General features: G+C 40.3%; 1 protein-coding gene across 4 annotated transcripts in view; it reads right to left on the minus strand.

The window, feature by feature from the left end:
- Positions 1–24,151, minus strand: part of DLG2 (discs large MAGUK scaffold protein 2) — a 1,569,268-nt gene that overhangs the window by 1,122,092 nt on the left and 423,025 nt on the right. Inside the window, exon 1 of one of the 4 annotated variants that reach the window (XM_030558462.1) lies at positions 19,440–19,640. The exons of 2 other annotated variants lie outside the window; for them this stretch is intronic. In XM_030558462.1, the coding sequence (XP_030414322.1) occupies positions 19,440–19,559 (120 nt within the window). In that variant the 5' untranslated portion in view covers positions 19,560–19,640. Of the gene's footprint in view, positions 1–19,439; positions 19,641–24,151 lie in introns of those variants that run through there. One more of the 4 variants, XM_030558488.1, reaches the window with a different exon arrangement.

Here is a 24,151-nt window from a genome sequence, read left to right on the forward strand (position 1 = left end):
GAATAACCAGATGTCATTGGTGAAGAGATTGTACATGTATAAAGCACAAGAAGAGACTTGGGAGTGTAATTTAGGCACAATGAAACCCAAACAGATGAAAGGTGAGACCAAGATAAATCAAATAATACCAGAGCCCTTTTAGTGGTGACTAGTATTGTCAGCCATCATCAAATGAGACAAGAAGTACCGTTTATATTGGAAGGATGGTAACTATGACTTCAGTGCTGCAAAAGGTTCTGTTTTGTTACTTGGGGGGTTATGAAGGAATTTTCCTGTCCATTAATTTGCAAGAGTTATTGCAACTACCTTTTCTTAAATACTTGGAGTTAGTTAAATAAAATGCAATGACAGGGATAACAATTTACAAATCAATACATTTGCCAAGTCTCAGGAATAATTTTAGATAATTTTGTATACTAAATATATTAATCCTGTGAAAGACTAAAAGGGTAAATATTTTCCAATTGTTTAATGGCATAAAATCTTGGGGCATAGCAACTACATGCTTGATTTATAAAATCAAATGTTGAGATTAAGAAATTAACACTAAGGATCATATTTTTCCTTTAAAAAAAAAAGAGCATGTTGTTTCCTAAAATAGGCAGTAAGTCTTAACTGTTAAAATGTGTGAGTTTTAATCCTTTCTGTTTTTTAAATAATTAGGAGAAAATCTGAGAATCAAATTACCTATCCTCAGTCAGATGGTTAGGAATAATTAAAACTTCACTGGTCTCCTGGTAACTAGCCTCTAACAACTTTTATAAGGTTTGTAATTATCCTATAAAACTGACTGACACGAATTGGCAGCCAATTTTACCACCTGTTACAGAGTCACTGGCTCATGGATCAGCAAATAAATCTGCAGTTAGTTAATACAATATTCTTATTCCCATTGTACAGATGAGGCAGTTGAGTCAAAGAGGTTAAGGTCACACAATTAAAAAGTCTCAAAACTGGATATAAAATCCAGGTTTTCCTGGCTTCTAGTCCCACATTCAAATAGACCACATCACCTTTCTAATTGCATTTCTAGGAGATGCAAGCTTGCCTCTAAGAAGTCTCTGTAGCTTTGCATATTTCTCAAAGCTTGCAACTGAATACGGATTCGTCTGGAGATGTTCGTCCACTCTGACAATTTTTTTCTTCTGACTTTCAGCACCCACTGTTGGACATTGTGTAGGCCTCATCCCACCTCAAAGCAGAGCCAGATGAACTCTGTGTTCCTAAAATTTTATCTAAAATAATTTTTAAAGGGATACAAATAGAATAAGACAATTGAAGGATGTAAACTGGTGGGTCAATCCATCAGCTGTGCAAGGGGGAAACATGCTGTAAACAACAGCTCAATTCCAATTCCTCATTTCAGGGCCTTTTTATTTAAATTAATTGAAGAAGCAAAGATAAAAAAAAAAACCCAAAGTAAACACAACCCAAACAGTCTCACAGCCTGCCAGGGTCTTGTCTAGGGTTTGTCTCCAGAGCTTCACAGTCCTTCCAGCTCTTCTTTCAGGGCTTTATAGCACTCCCCAGCTGAACCTTCCCCCAGACTAGCTCCCACCCCCCTTCTGGTTTGTCCTTCCCTGACCCTAGATACCTCCTAACTCTTTTGCTACTGAAGAGGCAGGAAAACTTATATGCAATTTCCTGTAGGGCATATGATTAGGAGCAGGCATGTGATCTACATCTCCCAGTTTTAAATGGTCCAAGGACCATAACAGATGCACTGGGATATGCACATGCAGGAAATTAATAACATCCAAAGAAGGTATTGGAGGAAGATTATCACATTTTGAAAGTGCTGATGAGACCCTCTAATTTCTTCTTAAGATGTACTCAGTTTTCCTGTCTTGCAGGTGCTTATAGTAAAAGATTCCTCTTTCAAAGGATTTACTGTGTCCTTGCTCACTGAGTGATATAATCTGGTTTTATTTTTGGTTGAATTAAGTTTTCATTGTTTGTTCAGCTTTCTGTTTTAACTAGCAATTTCCTAATAGGGACAAATTTTCAAAAGAGCTCACAGGCAGATTACAAGTGCTCCATACTCACAAATGGGACTAGATTTTCAGAGGAGCTCAGCACCCAGCAGCTCCCACTAGATAAAGAGATTTTCAAAAGAGTTCAGCCTCCAATATGCTGAGCACTTTTGAAAATCTGGCCACTTATTTTTGTGCCTAAATAAGAACTGAGCACATTTGAAAATCTAGACTAGATTGTGGCTGCTAAGCATTTCTGAAAATCTGGCCATAAATGTGTGTCCGTGAATCAAAACCCTATTCATAGCAATGCAATAGTTTTGTTCCCAAGGATAATATACATTGGGTTAAATACCTCATTATATATAATGTCTACAAGCAGTTAGAACCTGAGCCAGCTCCCACAGTCAATTGCAAAAATCCCACAGACTTCAATGGGAGCAAGAGCAAAACCTTCTTTGAAAAGTTTGAACAATGTTTTCATTTACCTCTGAAGTTGATGCTGATGGTCCTTTGTTATCCAGTTAAAACATGAGATTAGACTTTGCTTTCTTAGATAAAGTTCTTACTAAGGTACATCCACCCCTTTCAGCACTGTCAGGTCTCTGGTGCTGGGGGGCAATCTAACCTCATGCTGGGTATTCAAAATGAATAGTTAGTTGCTCCATTATCTATATACAAAACAGGCAGCCATTCCCTTTAACACATGGTCACAATGGGATGGTATTAAATCTTCATTGGGACTTCTGTTTCTCTATTTCCTAATGCTGCTTCTCTTGAGTCTTGCTGCCTCTGAGGAGACTTCCATTTGCTCACTGGAAAAAGAGAGTGTAAGTAAGCTGGGGCAGGGACTGTCGTTTATTGCATGTTCGCACAGAACCAGGCACAATGGGGGCCCCCATATGATAGAGTCTTTTAGATGCTACCACAATATGAATGATTAATGAAGCACATAGGAAAAGCCTTCCTGGAATATGCACCAGTCCATAGATATAGATCATTTGAATCCAACTTAACCCAGGCAATTTCAAAGTAGTGCAGGCGAGAAGGAAGAAACATATTGTAGAACTAGCCAGGACACTCAAAACAAAAAATTTCCCCAACCTCGTTCTTGAAAATGTCTGAACTGGTTCCCCACCCACATCCCCTTTACAAAAACAGCCTGAGGTAGACACGTGACATGGAAAATTTCAGTGCACATGGCTAAAGTTTGGCAAAGTTATAACCAACTGAAACCAAGATCTTATAATGGAACATGCTAGGCAGCTTTAATTAGTGCTAGGCATCACTACCAGCTTCATGTATAACATGGATAGTGTACTTCATGCTCTTCTCCCCTTCCTGGTTACAGAAAGCTGTGCTTGGAAACGACAAGAGCAGAAGGACACTAAGGATCTTGCTATGCTTATCTAACTTACTCAGGCAATGTTCAGATACCAGTGTGACAAGTGCTTGAGAAACCCTAAAAAATGACAAATTTTAACAAAATCTTAAATTTTTCTTCTCTAAAATCTTAAGCAATATGCACCTTGGTGAGCACTTCTCAGATAAATAGTGTCACTGAAGAAATCAATAGATCAGGAATGCGGATCACTATTGCTTTGAAGTCAATGGGACTGCTCATGTGAATAAGTTCTCACAAAATGGAGTAAGGGTTGCAGAATCTAGCGCTAATTCTGTAAATGAAGAACTGGAAACTACAGTTGGAAACACCAATATTTCCAGTAGGCACTATGATTTGGAAAGCAGCATGATCTGGAGCAATGAGAACAGTGCTGAGAGTCAGACTGCATGGTGCTTTAATGCCACGGTCTCATTGTGTGATCCTGAGCAAGTCCCAGCTACCATCTCTTTGCTTAGCTTTGCCAAAACACAATCATTTGCCTGAGAGTTCACCTTTCTATCTCAATTTTCCCATCTACAAAATAGGGGTAATAATACTTACTGCCTCATGGGAGTGTGATTATAATTTTCAAACTATACAGTATAAATGCTATTCATTATTACAATGCTAAGGCATCCCCCCCAGCTGGCAGATTGGTTGTGTGTCTCATTTTCCCAAAGAGAAGGAAATCCCTACTGTGAGCATTGACGTTTACAAGTGGTGACTCTCAAAAACTTGCAAATTGTCTTAGATAATCAAATAGGCATACGTGGTTAGATAACTACAGTATTCGCCCTAGAAGGTACAGAAAAGTACAAAGGAATACTGCAAATACAGGGGCAAATATATCTATTCATCTTAAGTAAAGCTTGCAAGAGTCTGAAGGACAGCAATGTAAAAGCTGGCTGACTGACAATTTCTTTCTTTTAAAACAACCCAAAGTTCTAGATGAAGGGTCAGATTTACAAAGCTATTGTAAAGATGAGTATTACATTATCTAAGTGCCTACAACTGGAGTTAGGAGCCTAGCCTGCTTACACACTTTTGAAAACCCTACTAGGCACATATCTGCATGTTTAGGTGGTTAAATACCTTTGTATTGGGCCCAAACCTTTAAAACACCAAGGAAGCACTGCAGACGTAAAGCCAAGCTTTGGCTGAACACTTTACAAAATAAAACAGCTGCAAATATTTACATGGCAAATTATTTAACTAGTATTCAGGGATTTCCCTACACCCCCTAAATTTCCCCAACACCCCCCACCCAGTTTTGTGAACTAGTTACATTCAGTGTTGCCAATTTAGTGATTGTTTGGAAATTTGAATTGAAATTGAAACACTTTAAAAGCATGTAAAGTGTATGATAAAATACATGTATCTGAAAAAGTATAATGCATTTGGAAAGTATGAACATTGACTAGCTTCCTTATACAGCTGCTGTTTTTTATGACAATGTCAGTACATTCATTTTGGTGATGCTGGCCAGCCTATTAATTTCGAATTATGATTTGTAAGCAAAGTCTAAATGAGCTCTTCCTGGCAGCTAGTGATGAGCTGGGGGCTGGGAGGAAAGGCTTCAGGACCAGATTATATTTACATTCACCTAATCTACCTAGGTATCCAGCAAACAGAGCTGCGTGGCCCAAGTGATTCTGGCGGGGGTTGGGTTACAAATCACTTGAATGTGAGGGGTAATTAAATATTGTTATTCTTATTGTATGAGTAAAGGACAGAAGAACTGTACCTTGCCTGTGCTGATTGAAGGCATCGAGAGAGGGTGGGGATAAGTGTTTTGCATGATAGTCTGCCTGAGTCACAAGTACTATCTGACCTGCCCCTCTCCACTGTTTAAAGACAGAGGTGATTAGGCTCCATAGATAGTCTTTTGTTCTGTTAAGTGACCACTGCAGCTGAAGTCACTGATCATCAGGTCTAAGTGCTTAGTCCTGCTGTGGGGACAGTGTTTCTGTGGAAGAGACAGCCCAGACTGCACTAACAGCGAGGTTCCCCCACTGAGAGCTCAGCTGAAATCACTGAGAGCTGGGTGGAACCTCAAGAGACCAACTCACAGAGGTCACAGTGGCAGGTGGCAGCAGAAGGTGATGGCACAGGGCCATTCGCAACAAAGCAATGGAGTGAATGGTGGCACAACGAACAACAGTGGCCAGAGCTAACAGTGAGCAGCTGGAGAAACGAGCAAAGTGCTTTCTTACCTCCCACCTGGGAGATGAACTCATGTGAAAGCACCTCTGAACTCTGAGTCTCCACTGACAAATGACAACACTGGTGAGGGTTAATAAGAATGCTGGAAACACATCACAGTTCACGTGAACCAACATGGCAGTGGCATCACACTATCTATTTAAGCAAGAGATACCAAACACTACAAACTGGAGGCCAATGTAAAGTTCACCGTCACTTGTTCATCCTAAAGTTGAACACTGGTTCCGAACAAGTCCAGCAAATGCTCACTGTCTTTCTGCAAGAAACAACTGACTGGCCAGAAGCATGTGGTGCAACAGTAAAAGACTCAACAGTTCAAAAAAATTGCATATGTTGCTGATGAATGCACCAATGCAAATAGGCATCAAGTATTAAGTCATTGTGTACGTTATCTTGTTGTCAGTGGTAGGCCAGTAGATGCATTTCAAGATGTTCAAGTTATAGAAGACACATCGGCTGCATCTGTGACAACCCACATCTTAGAAGAGTTAAATGCTTGTCAATTGGACCCCAAACAAGTGGCTACATGTGCATTTGATGGAGCTGCAAACTTCTCTGGAAGACATGATGGAGTACAAGCCTTGCTCAGAGAAAAGTGTAACCCTAATCTCTCCTATACACACTCCAGAGGCCATCTACTCCAACTAGCACTAGTACGAGCTGCAGACTCTTCAAAAGACATTTTAAAAGCTTTAAATTTAATGTCTTCATTATATTCTTTTTTCAGTAAGAGTCCAAAAAGACTAAAAATCTTGCAAAATATAGAAGATACACTGGGACTGAAGTTCAAATTAGTCCAACATGGGAAAACCTTCTGGCTTTCTCATGAGTGATCCTTAGCTGTTGTCTTAAAATTACTCCAGACGTTACTTTCCAAAACCACTAATATGTATCAAGATGGGATGAATCAAAGTAGTGAGGCTGGTGGATTACTTTTGCTACTATGTTCAGAGAAGACTATTGCCATTCTCCCTCTTGTAAGTTTACTGTTGAAACCACTTGGGTCATTAAACAATTCCATCCAGGCATCTGCTACAACAGTAGTAGATCTTTGTCCAGCAATAGAAGCTACATTTGGATCAATCAGAGAGATCTCAATTGAAAAAGTACTGGAAGAAGCAAAGACTTCAGTCCAGAAGTTGACTAATGAAGGCATTTATATTGATTCCTCAAGTGAAGAGGACAAGAAATGTTTGTTAAGACAACTGAAAAAGTACACAGACTTGATTCTTAAAAATCTACAACAGCGACTTCTAGATTCTACTCAACTTCTATGTAGCTTTTACAGATCCCTGTCCTATAAAACACCAACAGTTGAGTGGAGTGAGGCACTACCGGCAATGGGGCTGCCATGTGCTCAGGACAGAATAGAGAATTTGAACACAGAGTGGAATATCATATGATAAATGAATGAAGATTTGACTTCAACTTCTTTTTTATCATCCTAGTGGCTCGACCTGATCTTTATGCTATGTTTCCTGGGATGAAAGAAGTAGCTACTCTCAGTCACAACAGCTACACTTGAGCGTTCTTCTTCATCATTGAATAGAATTTTGTGTTCTAAAATAAGTTGCCTTCTGCCTGATCATGTGAATGAACTAATGAGCATATTAAATGAAGGAATGGAAGTATCAGACACACAAAAAGACACCAAAGATGAACGCACTGCATTCAAGAAGTTCATTAACAGAGTTGTGCAAAATTATAACAAAAAAACAAGAAGGATGTAGATGTAGTCTTTCATAGAAGGCTTGAGTAGCCAACTTTAATTTGTGTGATGATTTTTAACATGAGTTAAATCTAATAAAATGGTCATGAAACATTTTTCAGTTTTCACTATGGTGCCATACAGCCCACCTTCACCCACACAGTCTCACCCCTCATCGGCTCTGACCCCTCTCCCTAATTTCAATTCCTGTGGAAAACACTGTTAGGGGTGGATTCTAATACCCTGTACCAGGCCCGTCGATGGGGGGAGGAGTAAAGGGGGCAATTGTCCAGGCAGGAGCCTGGGGTGGGCCGCAGGCTTAGAGGCAATGCCAAGGGGAGGGGTGGGAAGGGTCGGCCGCCCTCCCTCCCCAGATGACTGCTCGGGGCACTCGACCCAGCAGCCAGCCCCGGCTGGGAAGAGAAAGGGGCAGGGCCAGAGCCTTTCCTCTTCCAACCACACTGCCCAGTGCTGCGCAGCAGCTGCCCTGGGACTCAGCTTCTCTAGGGACAGCGACCGAGTGAGCCAGAGCCCTCCTTGGCATGCTCGGAGTTGGCTCCTGTCCCAGAAGCTGAGCCTGGGCAAGGCAGGGAGCAGCAATAGAGGCAGCTCTCTCCCTGCCTAAGCTCAGCTTCTGGGGACAGGAGCCGACTTTGAGCATGCCAGGTGGGGGGGAGAGGGAAGAAGCTCCGGCTCACTTGGCCCCTGTCACCAGAAGCTGAGCCCAGGGTTCTCCCAGGCAGCTGCTGTGCTTTACCGGGCAGCATCGGGGCATGGCTCCGGAGCCTGGCTACCAGAAGAGCTGCTGAACAGCTAGGAGGAGTCAGGCCGGTGCAGCAGAAGGATAGAGCCCTCCGCCCAGGTAACATGGGAGAAAGGGATGGGGAGAGCGTGGGGGCCCTGGGCTGGGGATGGGGCAGGGAGGAGTGACGTGGGAGGTCAAATGGGAGTCTAACATGTCCCCCCCCTTAGCTGGTGCCCCTCTTTGTGTCCCTCCCATTAGGTGCCTCTGGCAGGACTTCTAGGCGCGCATGGGGTGGTACCGGTGATGGCAGCTCGGTGGGCATGTGGAAGCCCTGGCCATGCCTGAAAAGCGGGCCCAGCAGCGCAGCTGGCAGCTCATTGGCCACCAGCCAGGGCAGGTACAGCACTGCCCAAATGTCAATGTCAGGCAGACCGTATCTGCCCGTGGAGGCCAATGACTGTTCTGCCCTGGGGCCGGGAATTGCTGTTAGCGAGCCTGCCCTATACTTATGTTGAATAGTAGTACCTTAAACCTGGATGCACAAGAGGAGTCTAAATCCCAGTTTTAGACTCCACAGCAATGAAAAAAGACTCCCACTGAACTCTGTAGGTGCCTAAACTCACACAGTGCCTACATTGACTAGGCACCTATGTTTCTGCCTCTGGGGATGTGCATGACTGTCTCCCTCTGGGTGCCAAGATACCTATCTCCCACCTAAGCCCCAAGACAAGAGATAAGTGTTTGGTTGCCTAAATTGTGTGTGGAGCTCAATCCAGCAGATGGTCTCTGATGCTCAGCATCACAAGACCTAAGTCCTGTGTCCAGGCCTTTACTACTTGAGTAACACCACTGAAGTGAACTGGGACACTTATGGAATAAAGTGTTATGCAACAAAATGAATGTCAGAATCGGATTCTTCACTTGTTCCATACCTAATTGTTTTAAATGAGACATTTTGTTGTATTTGCAACTATGGGCCAGTCCTGCAAACACTGAACACTAGATTCTGAAAACATTTACATAATATGAGTAGCTTTATGCATGTGAGTAGTCACACTGATTTCAGTTGGAACTAGTCATGTGCACAAAGTTACTCATGCATGGAAGTGTTCGCAATATTTGGGCTTTAAAGTGCTCAACATTTACAGCATCAGATTCAAAATTAGGTGCTACGGATATTTAAATAAAAATAATTAATATACCAAACAAAGTGGGTATTATTCAACACTATATGAAGTAGTTATCAGCATCCTTGATCTATTGATTTCCTTTACAATATGAGAAGACTAAAGATAACACAAAAGTACTTGCATCTCCTAAATATATTTGTAAAACCTATTAATATATATAGTGAATTAACAATACTTTACTTTTCATCATTTTTGTGTAAACACAATATACATGAGTTGCACAATAAATATGTGATACTATATCCTATTTACTCACATATATTAAAAAAATCCAACTAATTTAAATACTTTTTAAATCTCAGATCTTTTTAATTTTCCTCTTGCAAAAAGGCCAATTATATATCTCTGAAAAGAAGAGCACATCAGATAAGCTCTAATGAGTCCATAATAAATCAGGAGATACAAAATAGAACTGAAATGCTGGTACTGTTCTCATTATTAGCTTTCTAGCCAGAAAATTCTGAATGGAGAAAAAATGTTTTCATATAACTAAATGTAAATGTATATATCTAGGAACAAAGAAGGTAGGCCATAAGGACTAATATGAGCCTTGAATACAGAGGAGGAGGAATAATTAAGTTACTTTACTCAATATTTGGCAATGGTGCCACCACAGCTGGAGTACTGTGTACAGTTATGGGGTTGACAACTCAAGAAGGATGTTGATAAATTCGAGAGGGTTGAGAGAAGAGCCATAAGAATGATTAAAGGATTAGGAAACATGTCCAAGAATGACAGACTCAAAGGGATCAAACTACCGTATATGCTCAATCATAAGCTGGTTCGTTTATAAGCCAACACCCCTACCCCCAAGATGGATAAGTAAAAATGGAAAATTTTTATAACCCATTCATAAACAGACCCTATAATTCAGGGATCAGCAAACTTCGGCTCCCAGGCCATCAGGATAAGCCACTGGTGGGCCGAGATGGTTTGTTTACCTCAAATGTCTGCAGGCATGAAGGTAAACCTAAGTAAACAAAGTGTCCGGGCGTGCCAGCTGCTTACCCTGATGGGCCGGGACAGCAACTAGTGGGGAAATTTTGGGGGGAGGAGAGAAGCTGGGAGTCAGGGGAGTAACCCCTGTGACCGCCCCCCACATAACCCCACCCCTCGCCCAGGACTGCCACACTCTTCCCATCCCATACCTTCCTACCTTATCTAGGGAGGGCTGGGGAGGATGTCTCTGACCTGGCTGGAGCTGCTCTGGCAGGCTGGGCAGCTCAGCCGCAGCCTGCCCCTGTGGGCCAGACTGGGCAGCGCGGCAGCAGCATTTTCCAGCGGGTTGGACCAGGCAGCATGGCCGCAGCGTGCTCCAGCACCCAGGCGGCGCGGCCACATCCTGCTCTGGGGGGTTGGGCTGAATGGCATGGCTGCATCCTGCCAGCCTCGGAGCTGCAGCTGCTTTGGAGGCTGAGGGGAGAGCAGCGTGGCCCTTCTGGCTCCGTTGGCTGTGCTGCCTCTCCTTGCTCCCTCTGTTGGGAGGAAGGGGCCATGTTCCACCTCTCCCTCTCTATACCCTTCATAAGCCGACCCCCATCTCTAATGCTTCCCTTTTTTATTAAAAAAAATCGTCTTATGAACGAGTATATACAGTTTTTATCTTAACAAAGAAAAGGCTAAAAGGTGATTTGATTACAGTCTATAAGTACCAACATGGGAAACAAATATTTAATAATAGGTTCTTCAATCTAGCAGATAAAGGTAAACCACAATCCAATTGCTGAAAGTTGAAGCTAGACAAATTCAACTTGGAAATAAGGCATATATTTTTAATGGGGAGAGTAATTAACGTTTGGAACAATTTACTAAGAGTTGTGGTGGATTCTCCATCACTGACAATTTTTGAATTTAGATTGCATGTATTTCTAAAATGTACACCCCAGGTATTATTTTGGAGATGTTCTATACCCTGTGGTATGCAGGAAGTCAGACTACGTGATCACAATGGACACTTCTGGCACTGGAATCTATGACTTTATTAATTTCTAAAGAGTCATTAAAATTACAGCCCTATTTATTTCACAATCCATAAACTCCATTTTAAAACAAAACACAAGTTTTTGAGAAATACTAGTGGATATTTACAATTTATACAATGTTATACTTCTCCTCCCAAGGTCTTGACATGGAAACCTCAGATTAATTTCCTTGACCTAGATATTTACATACCTTCCAATAATAACCTACATTATCTTACAATGTAAACAGTACTAATACAATAATATTTTGGACTGCCACTTACCTTATAGTAATGATTGACATATTAGTTACTACCTCATAGTCACTAGAAAAACACTGAAGGGCTTTGATGAAAAAATATCCAGTAGCACAGGACTCATACTGTATTCTATTTTCAGTTGCACGCACGAGAGCAAACTAACAGAAAGCTATTGGTCTATTTTCTATTTTTACCCTATTTTTGTTTTTTTATTTTGAAGATCTAAAAGTGAGATTTCTGAATTACTACCCTTTTCTATCCATATAGGTTATTCTTTTTATTCCATTACACTCTTATCCCTGCACCAAGGTATAGGTGGGTAACTCATGAAATCATTAATGCCAATGGAACTAAACACCTATACTCTACTGGGTCATCTAACCTATTTCCCTGTGACCTTTGGGGGAAAGAGATATGCTGCAGTATGTCATGGGGTGGATAGAATGAATCTGGCATTCTGCCTTACAATCACAGATTAAGACTGGGATTTTTATGGGATCTGGAGCCTAAATCCCTTTGACTCATTTAAAATCCCAGACAATCACTAATTCCTTTCACAGATGGCTTAGCAAGCAGCCTGCAGGCCAGACAGTCCAAGGTATGTGATCACGTAACTAAATTTTATGGCTACCATCATCACACATTTATGAGGAGCAAGTTATATACACACACACACACACACACACACACACACACACACCACAAAGTGTTGTTTCACATGGATTTTGTACTGACTATGATGTTACATAGCTGTTGGCAATAAAGAAATAGTGTTGTGTTTATGACCTTAACCACTCTGTGCTTAAATTGCAAATTGGTAAGTTAAATTAGTAAATTATATTTTATAAACATAAGTGCTATGGGAGGGAGAGGAAGGGAAGCAAAAGTAGTCAAATTACACCAACTTTTAGCAGCCTCCTGCTCCTGCCACAGGGGCTAGGGACTCATACCCAGCCAGGGATTCCTTTACATTTGGAGAATCAGCTGCCCATTTAGAACAACTTTACAGACCTTTTGCACCACTGAAGCAGCTCATAGCTGCCATATCAGACTGTGACCTGTAAATTACATCAGCCAGGGTTAAGGGGTGACACTCAGTAATGATCCCATACTTGAAGCCAGCAGGCCTAGGTACTCAAATGTTAAAAATAAAAAACTGTCACCATCACCACCTCTGTTAACACTCATAAACAAAGAAAGTACTTAGTAATAATCAACAAAATGATCAATGAAAGCCCAGTCCTGCCAGGTTCATAGCATCTCCAGTAAGATGCTGAGTGCCCTCTCTGACACTTAGGGGTTCAGCCCAGAGCAGTGAGGCCTGCCCTCCAATGCTGAGTGCCTTCAGTGCTATGCTACTGTGGCTCACAGCCCTGACACCAACAGTCAGCCTACAACCATATGGGTCACACTCTGTCTTTCACCACCCAGTTACTTTTCACAACACCTTCCTAGTCCCAAATTTCCCCCAAACCATCCTCCAATGTAACATCTGCTGAGGTTCCCAGAACTGTGAATTACTGTGTTACCCCTCTCAACCTCAGAGAGAACTTTGCCACTGTTAAACTTGTGTGACAACTCCCTGACACACCAGCTTGTCTGCCTTGCCAGCAAACACTTCAGGACTCTGACACTCCAAACCTTGCCTTGCAGGTGACAAACAGTCAACCGCAACTCCTGAGTTCCTCAGAGATGCCTCTTTGCAGAATCCAGCCCCCTTACTGAAACACTTACAGACGTTATTAAGTTCATTGCTTCTTTAAAGAGACAATACATTGTAACCTGCTAGATTAACTGGGTTTCATACACCCTTCCCTGCAATCAGGGCAGTGAATTGGTTTATAGTGAAAGTAAAACAAGTTTATTTAACAAGAGGACATACGATTAAGTGATACCAAGGAATACGGATAAGGAATAAAGACAGGAAGGGTGACAAACAAACAAAAGTAACAATCTGCTTCTAAGACTAAAACTTCATTTCAGCAAGTTACAGCCTTTGCCTAAGCAGGTTTCACACCTAAACTCTGGTCCCAGAGAATTCAACCCGTTTGGTTGAAGGATCCAGTGCTCTGTGATTTCACAATCTCCAGCCCTTTTAATCCCCTAAGTGATGGATAACTAGCTGTCTCTCCCCTTTCTTTTTATAGTCCAGTAAACTTATGAAATGTATTTGTTGAAAAGTAAGCCCAGACAAAGCTTCTCTCTCCTGCTGAGTTTGTAGATAACATGCTGTCTTCCCAAAGTTCATTGACCCTGTTTTAAGAAATCTGTTTCTTCCTGTGTTTTGGTCACAGACTTTAAAGCATAACATCAGTGAGTATCCATAATTCCTCATACAGAGTTAATGCATACATTTCACAATGATATTAATCACCAGTGGGTCACAGCTTTTGTAAGATCTTACTTAATATACTTTTATAATACAGTAATATTGTATACTATCAGTTGTTTCAATTGCTTACCATTTGAGCATCAGATTCCTATCTTTCCAGTTAAGTGGCTGTTTTCCCCGCTCCTTAGGTTGATGGTTTTGTTTACCTTTCATATAAATGTATGTTCATTGTCTCTGTCTGACAAGCAGGCTGGTCAGACAAGCAAATACACATTCCTTTGCCTAAGGCAGGCTGGTCTTATGCATTGCTTGCCAAACACATCTTAAGAACAGAATTCTAGCATATATTTATAACTCTTTGTACATACCACACAATGATATTAATGATCAGTTGATCATATATAAACCACACAATGATATTAATGATCAGTTGAGTTAGTAGATTTCCAGTTATATATTATATGCCATCTTTTGAGTGTATTTCATACCTATAGTGTATGAGGTATAGCATGTTAGGTCTAACAAGAGCTGCTGACACAGAGGAGTGAACCACCAATGGGACTCAACTCCCACCAACCTAAGTGAGAATTAAAGGTGTTCAACATCTCTTAGGAGTACTGGCTACCTTGTAGGATATGTCTCTGAACACACAACAAAACAATGTGCCTTACAGCAGACCCTGAAGTTTAAGTCATGGCTCAGTACTATGATGAGTGAATTCTAAACGTGAAGTGCTTCAAATGGAGAAAGTCGTGTCAGTGGCCTCCCCGCCCATATCAAGTGTGATAGGTACAAGTGACTGAATATATCATGGTCCTGCCTTGTTACTTGAGAGAGCCACATCACACTGGCATCTCATAGTCATCCTGTGATCAAGCAATACACCTAAGTCTTTCTCCTCCTCTGTCGTTTCCAAAGATACATCCACAGATTATAGCAAAAATTCTTGTTGTTAGTCCCTAAATGCATGATCTTGCACTTTGCTCTATTAAATTTCATTCCACTTCTATTACTGTAATTTTCAAGGTCATCCAGATCTTCCTGTATAATATTCTGGTCTTCATCCATATTGGTAATACCACTCACATCCACCAATGTAATATACGCCATCATATGCCAGCAATGCCCCTCTACTGTGTACATCGGCCAAACTGGACAGTCGCCACGGAAAAGGATAAACGGACACAAATCAGATATTAGGAATGGCAATATACAAAAACCTGTAGGAGAACACTTCAGCCTCCCTAGCCACACTATAGCAGACCTTAAGGTGGCCATCCTGCAGCAAAAAAACTTCAGGATCAGACTTCAAAGAGAAACTGCTGAGCTTCAGTTCATCCGCAAATTTGACACCATCAGCTCAGAATTAAACAAAGACTGTGAATGGCTTGCCAATTACAGAACCAGTTTCTCCTCCCTTGGTTTTCACACCTCAACTGCTAGAACAGGACCTCATCCTCCCTGATTGAACTACCTCATTATCTCTAGCTTGCCTGCATATATATACCTGCCCCTGGAAATTTCCACTACATGCATCTGACGAAGTGAGTATTCATCTATGAAAGCTCATGCTCCAAAAATCTGTTAGTCTATAAGGTGCCACAGGATTCTTTGCTGCTTTCTCAACTTTGTGTCACTCAAAAATTTTATTAGCATACTCCCACTGTTTGTGCCAATGTCGTTAATAAACATGTTAAAAAAGATTGATCCCAAGACCAGTCCCAGAGGAACTCCACCAGTAACCTCCTTCCAGCCTGAAAGTACAGCTTTCATATGACCTGTTGAACTCTCCCCTTTAACCAGTTCCTTATCCATCCTTCAATTCTCACATTAATCCACATCTTCTCCAATTTAACTAATAATTTTCCATGTGGAACTGTATCATATGCCTTATTGAAATTCAGATAGATTAGATATGCTGTATTTCCTTTCTCTAAAAAAATCTGTTATCTTCTCAAAGAAAGAGATCAGGTTCGCCTCCAGCTCAGCTCTGCCTCCAGGATGCTGCTCCAGCTCCTCTCCTCAGTTCAAGGTTGCTGTACTCTCTCTGGCTCTGCTTTATTGTCTCCTGGCAGCCCCAGCTCACACAGAGATTGGGCCCTGAGCTCTTGACTCCCTCACTGGCCTGCCTGCCCTGTCAATCCAACTAACTTGGAGTGCTGGTCTCTTCCAGTTGGACCTGGGGACCTGTCAATCTCAGGATCCTGACTCCCTTTCGACCCTTCCCCTGTTTCCTGGTATTGGGAGAGGGCTAACCAAAAATAAAACCAAAACAACCCACTAAATTTCATCAAGGGGCCAAAAGCACCATTATAGAAACTCCCACTGACTTCCACAGGGAGAGGATTTTAGCCCCAAACTTCAGCAAAATAACTTAAGACACTGACAGACATCACCTGTAAAAACATTTCAGTCTTGCCTCATACAATGTGACCTCAGTATTCACAACGCTCCCTACATTTATACAGGGAATACTGTAAATACTGAGAAAACGTACCCTAATTATCTAAGTCAAGAATGGAAAGATTTTAAGGGTGACCATTATACAGTGGGCACAATTCTAACCACAAACATTTATGATCAAGCAACACTTGTGGCGTTTATTATGCTGTATTTTTTATGGGAAATGTTGCAGCTACAACGGCAAGTATAACTACTACATGTGGTAAATATCCAGTCTTTTTATAATGATCACTATGTTTCTGTCTTTGGAGATATTGTTCCTAAAATGTAATTTAAATCTGTCCTCTTACATAGCCTCAGATGACATCTCCTGCTAAGGTACAAAATATCTTATAATATATACACCATCCCACAAGAGTTTATATTTTAATAGCACAAAGTTTAAATTCAAAACATAATTTTGTTTCTTTTCATTTTAAAATTGAAACTATGTGAAGATTGATATGTTTTTACCTGCAGTAAAATTTTCTGAAAATTTTCTTAAAGGGAAAGACTTTTTGCTCACAGCTTTTCACACATCTTTCTCCCATATATATTAAGCATTGCTGTTTCACGGCTGCACAAGCAAAAATAAATATTTACTCATACAAGAAGTTGGATGTTCATGGTCAATGTCCTTAGTCAACTGCAAAAATGTATTTTGAATGACAATGCAAGGGGGAGCCTATTTTTCCTTTTACTAGCTTACATATGTCAAATAAGTTCATGCTGGTGATCTCAGCCAAACTTGCAATCGAGAACCACGAGTCCTGCCTGGAACTTAAAAACCTGATACTTCTAGCATCATAAACTGCATCTGTCACCAGAAACAGACCCAACCCTCTTTTCTTTTTCACTTTTTTAGTTAAAGCTAACCTACTTGCTGTACCAGTCTGTTCTTACAATTAAATTCCATATTGTTACTTAAAGACTAAAATATTTGAGAACCGCTAGGATTTTTCCATCCCTTTAAAGAGGAAAAAAATTCAAAACCAGAAACAGATGTTTTATAATGTATTGCATTTATTTTGGCCGCCCATAAAGCTGCAGATCATGTTAGTGCCAACTAATTTAATAATACCAGCATTCTGCAGAAACGCTGTATAGCATACTTTAGAAGGATTGGTGGGGGGCTGCCTTTCACTAAAACCCTATTTAATAAGTAATTTCCTATTTCAGGAAAATAAAATAGGAATTACTGCACGTGTAAGTGGTAATCACCGCCACCTGATCAGCTACCCCAGTGACCTGTGAACTCTCTGTGGCTTTTTATATTGCTATTCCCATGAAAGGATAACTTGAAAACTGATGTGTTAGATGAAAAATAGAAACATCTGAAGTTAATCCATTCAGAATAATGTCATATAAATAATATTCAGTATGCTGATATTGTACAGCAAATGAATAAATCTAGCTATTTAGCAGCTAAAGAAGTTCCCACAAGTTAAGCAGTACTTATCCAAACACACATCAGGATTTGGCCAAAGTTTTTGTGTAGCAACACTTATTTTTCCCTGTCTGTGAATCCAGGCAAAGGCATTTCTAAAGTTAAACCCATGAGGCTAACAGTTACCATAGTACTTACTTATAAGGTACCTACCTTGTGAAACAGTTACAAACTTTACTGCAACTTCTCCTGTATCCATTGTTATTTAGACTGAAAGGTCATTTCTCGGTATCAGCACCATTTTAGCCAAATACCTTCAATACAGTTCTACACAGAGTAATATGACGATCTTAAACAATAGAGAATAATTGGTCTCTAAATATTTTTATTGTTTATTGACAATTTGCTGCATAGACTACAGAGCGCATAACATGGGTATAATTTGCTGCCAGAAACATTTTCAGAAAAACCATAAGAAAAAAAAGTAACTATATTTTTAATACGACAAACAGTGGTGTTCAAAATTATTAGCTGTATATGTTGGCTTGCTGTCTAAGTAATCAAAGATTATCTGTATTTTTTTCATCTTCCCTGTCAGACGTGGGGAAGAAAGTGGATTACAAAAGTTAATGAAAAAGTAATAAAAAGCAAAGTCTTGACAATTCAGTAAAACTATCTGCAGCACACACTTTGATTACATTTACATGATTATGGTCTCAGAATGCAAGTTGTTAACGAAATGATACCTTTAAAAAAAAGTCTAACATCCAAAAATTCCTTTTGACTTAATAAACAATACAAAGATCATCATTCCACTATCAAATCTGTTGTTCATACCAAGCCCACATACAGAAAGCTTACTTTTATTCACAGGGATGTTAAAAAGCAGTCTAAAACCCAAATATTCTTTACAAGTATTGATCCAGTTAAATATTTGTATTACTTTTCTTTCATAATGCTTTCCTTCCCCGAAAGAAACACTCTACTGTGCCTGACACAATCAGAATGCCAATAGTCCCTCCCCAATATGCTGACAGAAGACTGTAATTCATTTAAATTATGCAATTGGATTCCCAGAGCTGGCCCACTTGCTTGGCTCAGAGCTGACTACAGTGTCAGTGATCCTTTCTGCTAATATTGTCCTAGCTGCTGACAAGGGAATAAATCTAACAACTTCTATTGAAGTTTTAAGGCTAATTAACAGAGCAAAAAATGCTAACATGAGTGACAAAAGCTGGTTAACAGTGACCATGAGATTGATGCTGCCAGCAGACTTAGCATTTTCCATATTTCCCTTAGCATTTTGCAGAGTGATAATATATATTTTAATTCTCATGACATTTCTTATCATTTGTTTTTATGGATTTGGTGACAAGTTAAAAACAAATCTGGATGAAAATACAGTTACAACAAAACCCCTGGTTCTCAGACAAGTAATCAACAAGAAAACGTGCAGATTTATCACTTTGAGGATAAGGGTAAGGAGGAGGGAGTAGAGGGGAGAGTATTTGAATTCTATGTAGCTTTTCACAAACAGCCTTTAGATTCTTGTTTCTGGCCTACCTGGACATTACCAAAACATTTTTATCATAGCAGACAAAGGTAGGAACTGAATTGCAAACAGTTAAAACTGGAGGTCACTATACTGCAAAATTAAAACATGCTTCTCTAATTAAGCTACATAGACACAATAAAACAAAGCCTTCACAACCACCTGTAATAATATGCCTATTCAGCCAGCAATTCCAAAGTACTGAGCAATACAAGGTAGACATTTTCTGCAGCTGCTTTTACATGTACATTTCTGCCAAATTGTTGTCTCATCTCTTCTTACCTTCACATTAGTCCGGAGTGCACAGTAACATGCAAAAAACATTGCAGTAAACAAGGAGCATATGGACCAGTATTCAGCTTCTCTGCTCTGCACAAACGGAACACACACGATCTTGAGCATGTGCTACTAAGGAGCATCCGTTCTCTCTGTCAGTTTGAAAATGCATTGATCTCTGTTTTTCTGACTACAAAAAGACATGTCTTGAAGGCACTGAGTGAAAGCTATATCTCTCTTCATCAGCTATAGATAGCATTATGCCCAGTAATATCAATTAGCAGACAATTCTGCATCTGAAACTTAGACCTCATTTGTTTTTCCTTCCAGCATTTTAAATTTGGGGAGAATATAAAAGGGGGGAGGGAGCAAAGACTTACCCAGAGGGGAAAGGTGAGGAATTAAAATTTAACCAGTTACTAATATTTCCGCATGGCTTTGATGTTTTTTTTTATATTTTACCAATGGAATAAATTTTACATGTGGGAAATGAAGAAAGGACTCTCTTTCTGTTCTGAGATTTACTGTAGACTCTGCAATGTTTCTGTCTAGTCTTGTTAAAGATGCAGCATCCCTTTTAACAAAGACAACGTCATCAACTATTACAGATTCAACACATTCTACTTACAAATACAGTCTCTGATTAGGGACAATGGCTGGCTGGTTTATTAATGTTTCCTCAAATGCAAGTTCAGTCCTCTGTGCTAATCTATTTTTAAATGGCTAAAAAGTCCCACCTACTCCTTCACCCTCATTTAATAAAAATGCAATGAACTAGTTATAAAAATCATGAATCTCCTTGTGCTCCTAGCTAAGAACATGGACCATTGGCTTTAAAAGCTATGTTTTCTTGTCTGACTGGGATTACAGACAGAGAAAAATTAAAATGAAAGCAGAGAATCCCAGTGAAGATTGTACCTCACATTTTGCAACTAACTCTGAATGTATAATATTCAGATATCTTCCAGAAAGATGAAACCCAGAACCTAGCCAGAAGACTAAACCTTAATTCACAAGCACAAAAATAAGATGAAATCACTCCTGTCACTCCTGTCAGCCACATGATGCTACCAATTAACTGATTGTTTACTGGGCTGAAAGGACATGAAGTCCAAAGCAAGGATCCAACTCTTCATTTCCAGCTCTGGAAACCACCAACATTCACACTGGATTAAGAAGCTGTCTTCAGAAATAAAACTGGAAAAGAATTCCCTCCCACCGCCCTCCCCCACCCACTGCAGCAGATAACTGTGGGAGGAAAAGAGTGGTAAACGCTTTACTACTACCTTCCCTATCAGCACAGAGCAATTTGTGTAGGATAAGCATAACTTAATAGAAAAATCTTCAGTGACTTTTAGGATTTTTTAAAATAATGCTTTACATAAACCCTCCAGAAATCTGCAGAGATGCTGAAAGCCTGCCAAAGTCAGGGAGTATTTTTTTTGTAGGCAATGAGGTGAAGAAGCTTAAACAGAAAGACATGCATTTAAAGAAGAACAATTAGGGGAAGGGGAAAGACAGCAGGTTTTTCAGCTTCTCCATAATGACTGGCACTAGGAAACTGTCGTCAATTCCGAGTGAACAGCTATTTTTAGTCTGTCATTGTTTGTGCCTTTTATTAGGAATGAAAAAGGCAATGGTGTTTAAAGCTAGATATTACTGTATCCTAAAACAGCTACTTAATTTGATTCCCATTTATGTCTATCATACAAATATAGGCAATTACTAATCACAACCACAAGCATAAGAATGACTTCCGGAACAAAACTCTGATTCTATGACTTTTACTAGTAATTAAACAGGAGTCTAGCTGCCCTGGTCAATATTGCTATCACATCTCAAAGTTACAGTAGCTCACAGACTTCTGTTGCAGCAATTCCCAATAAATGAGCCACAACATAGTAACATGTTGCTCAGCAAAAAATATTGGAGATTTAATTGATGTTTTCTCCTTCACTTTTCCAGTGAATAAAGAGGGAAAGAAATCACAGTTTATTTCTCAGTACAGTACATTAACAATTAAAATTAAGCCTCTAATTCGTTGAAAAAATTCACAGATCTTGGGGAATTGTGATCCACCAGGGGAATCTGACTCAAAAAAGCAAAGATGAATAGATGTACAGACCTCGGCAAGGATCAGGCAAGCATGTAGATCAGGGGTAGCCAACCTGAGCCTGAGGAGCCAGAATTTACCAATGTACATTGCCAAAGAGCCACAGTCATACATCAGCAGCCTCCCATCAGTCCCCGAGCACTCACTACTCCCAGCATCTCCCGCCCACTGGCAGCCCCGCCAATCAGTGCCTCCCCCTCCCGCCTCACACCTCTTGATCAGCTATTTTGTGGCGTGCAGGAGGCTCGAGGAAGGAGAGAGGAGAGAAAGGGGAAGAGAGAGGACATGGCAGGCTCAGGAGAGGGGGGCGGGAAGGGATGAAGTGGGGGCAGGGCCTGTGGCAGAGCCAGGGGTTGAGCAGTGAGCACCCCCAGAACATTGGAAAGTTGACACCTGTAGCTCCAGCCCCGGAGTCGATACCTGTACAAGGAGCCGCATATTAACTTCTGAAGAGCCGCATGTGGCTCTGGAACTGCAGATTGGCCACCCTGATGTAGCTGCATATGAAAATCAAGTTTAGGCCAGGACAGATGCCTCCTTTCTACCAAATGGATTACTGAAGACTTCATTCAGGAAAGTCTCTGAACCACCCTTATACTGCATGGTCTTAAAAAGTTAACATTTCAAAATTAAAAACAAACAGGAAAATAGCAATCCAACAAACAGAAAACAGAACAATGTAGACATAAAAATGCATCTTGTATGACTCCTAAGTGATCACCCACATAAGAGATATTCAGGGCAATGACAAATAATACAAAGTCCCATCCCCAAGTCTTTACAAAAGAAAAATTCACACTGCCTTCAGATGTTTGGGGAAAGGAAGGCTTCCAGGAAATGGCAAGACCCTGACCTTCATACAGAGCAGACTCCTGTTCCTGTGATAGCCAGCTGGTACAGACGACTGAGGCATTTGAGTGGTAGCTAGAGAATCAAAACCTCCAAGCAAACCAACAGGAGGTTAATTTGGCAGGGGTTGGATAATGTAAGCTACACAAACTGATCCCCATAGCATTTTTGCATTGTGGCATGTACATTTCTTAGTCCAATTCTGTACAAATTTGTTATTGAGCACTTGGAACTACTTGTGGTAGTGACAGTAAGTATTTGCAGGACAGGGCATTTAGATTCTCTGTTATAAATCCATAGTGAGGCAAGGGAAACTGCGACAAACACAGGTGCTAAAATAAGTGTTTTGAACTGAGTGGATCTTGAAAATTCCAGAGAGTGAGTGAGAGAGGCTGAATAAATTATTCACAGGTTACCCCTCTTCAGTAATATAAACGCATTCCGGACACCCTGTCATTATTATGTAAAGGTTGCTATGGCAAAGATCTTCTTGCATTTCAGGCCAGTAAATAAGGAAGACTTTTCCCTAGGCAGGTTTAACTTAAGCAACAGCCTTCCCTGAGAGTGCTTTGGTGCTTTTTTTCCCTCTGGAATCTGATAAATACAAAATTGTCTGGTTGTCAAGTACTTAATACCCCATTCTTGATTAGATCACCGTTTTACTGGTTTCCTGTCCTCTGTGGTTGTCTAAAGGAGAGGGTTTGATGGGATATTTGAGAAAAACATGATCTACTTGGAAACATGCGTCTGACGAAGCGGGAGCTCATGCTCCAATACATATGTTAGTCCATAAGGTGCCATAGGACTCTTTGTCGCTTTTTACAGATCCAGACTAACACGGCTACCCCCTCCGATACTTGGAAACAGTTTCTCCATATGTATTTTTATGAACCAAGCCTTTGCGGTTAGAATTTCAAAACAATGCCATAAATCCATTTATAGGTAGATCTAAAGAAAGCAAATGGCAGCAAAAACCAAGTTTTAAATAAATGATGTCCTGGTCTTAAACAGTGGTCCTGGGCCTGAGCAATATGTCTTCAATTCACTTCACAGAAATGGGCTTCTCTTTGTGTCAGCAGGCTATAAAACCTAACAATGAAAAAGAAGGAACAGAGATCCAGAATGAAGGGGGTAGCAGAAGGCTTCAGAAGGCACCTGCAGAAGGCTTCTATAACTAATTTATGGCCTATGAAAATTAGTTTTTGGTAAAATTGAAAACAATTTTTTTTCAAAATGTTCCATAAATCAAGAACTCAAAAAAATGGTTTAGGTTCAGTTTTGATTTTGACCATTTAAAAACATCTTGATTGTTTTAAAAATAAAATTAAACAAAAAAGGAAAATGTCTCATTTCAAAATGTTGAAACAAAACATTCTGATTTTTTCAAGGGTTTTTTTAAATTTAATTTAATTTTCTTCTTCTTCTTCTTCTTAACCAAAACACCCTGCCAAAATCAATCCAAATTGATTAAAAGTTATGGCATTGCAAAATCTACAGTTTCATCAAGAAAAAGTTTTGGTTGAAAAGTTTTGGCCAGCTCTATCTACAATCCACTTCTCAGCATGTATTTACAAAGCCTGGCTCTTCAATTCACACGATTGTAACTCCTGTTTCTTGCTTTGGAGGTCATCCATTTAATTCCAAATATGGCAGCCGTCACATGTCCATATTGTATTCAGTGACTAAGGGACAATAGCAGTCTACCCATTGAATTTATGATCGGACAATATCCTTCTAAAAGGGATGTATCCCCAGA

The sequence above is a fragment of the Gopherus evgoodei genome, chromosome 1 (assembly GCF_007399415.2).
Source record: "Gopherus evgoodei ecotype Sinaloan lineage chromosome 1, rGopEvg1_v1.p, whole genome shotgun sequence".
Classification (NCBI taxonomy): Eukaryota; Metazoa; Chordata; order Testudines; family Testudinidae; genus Gopherus; species Gopherus evgoodei.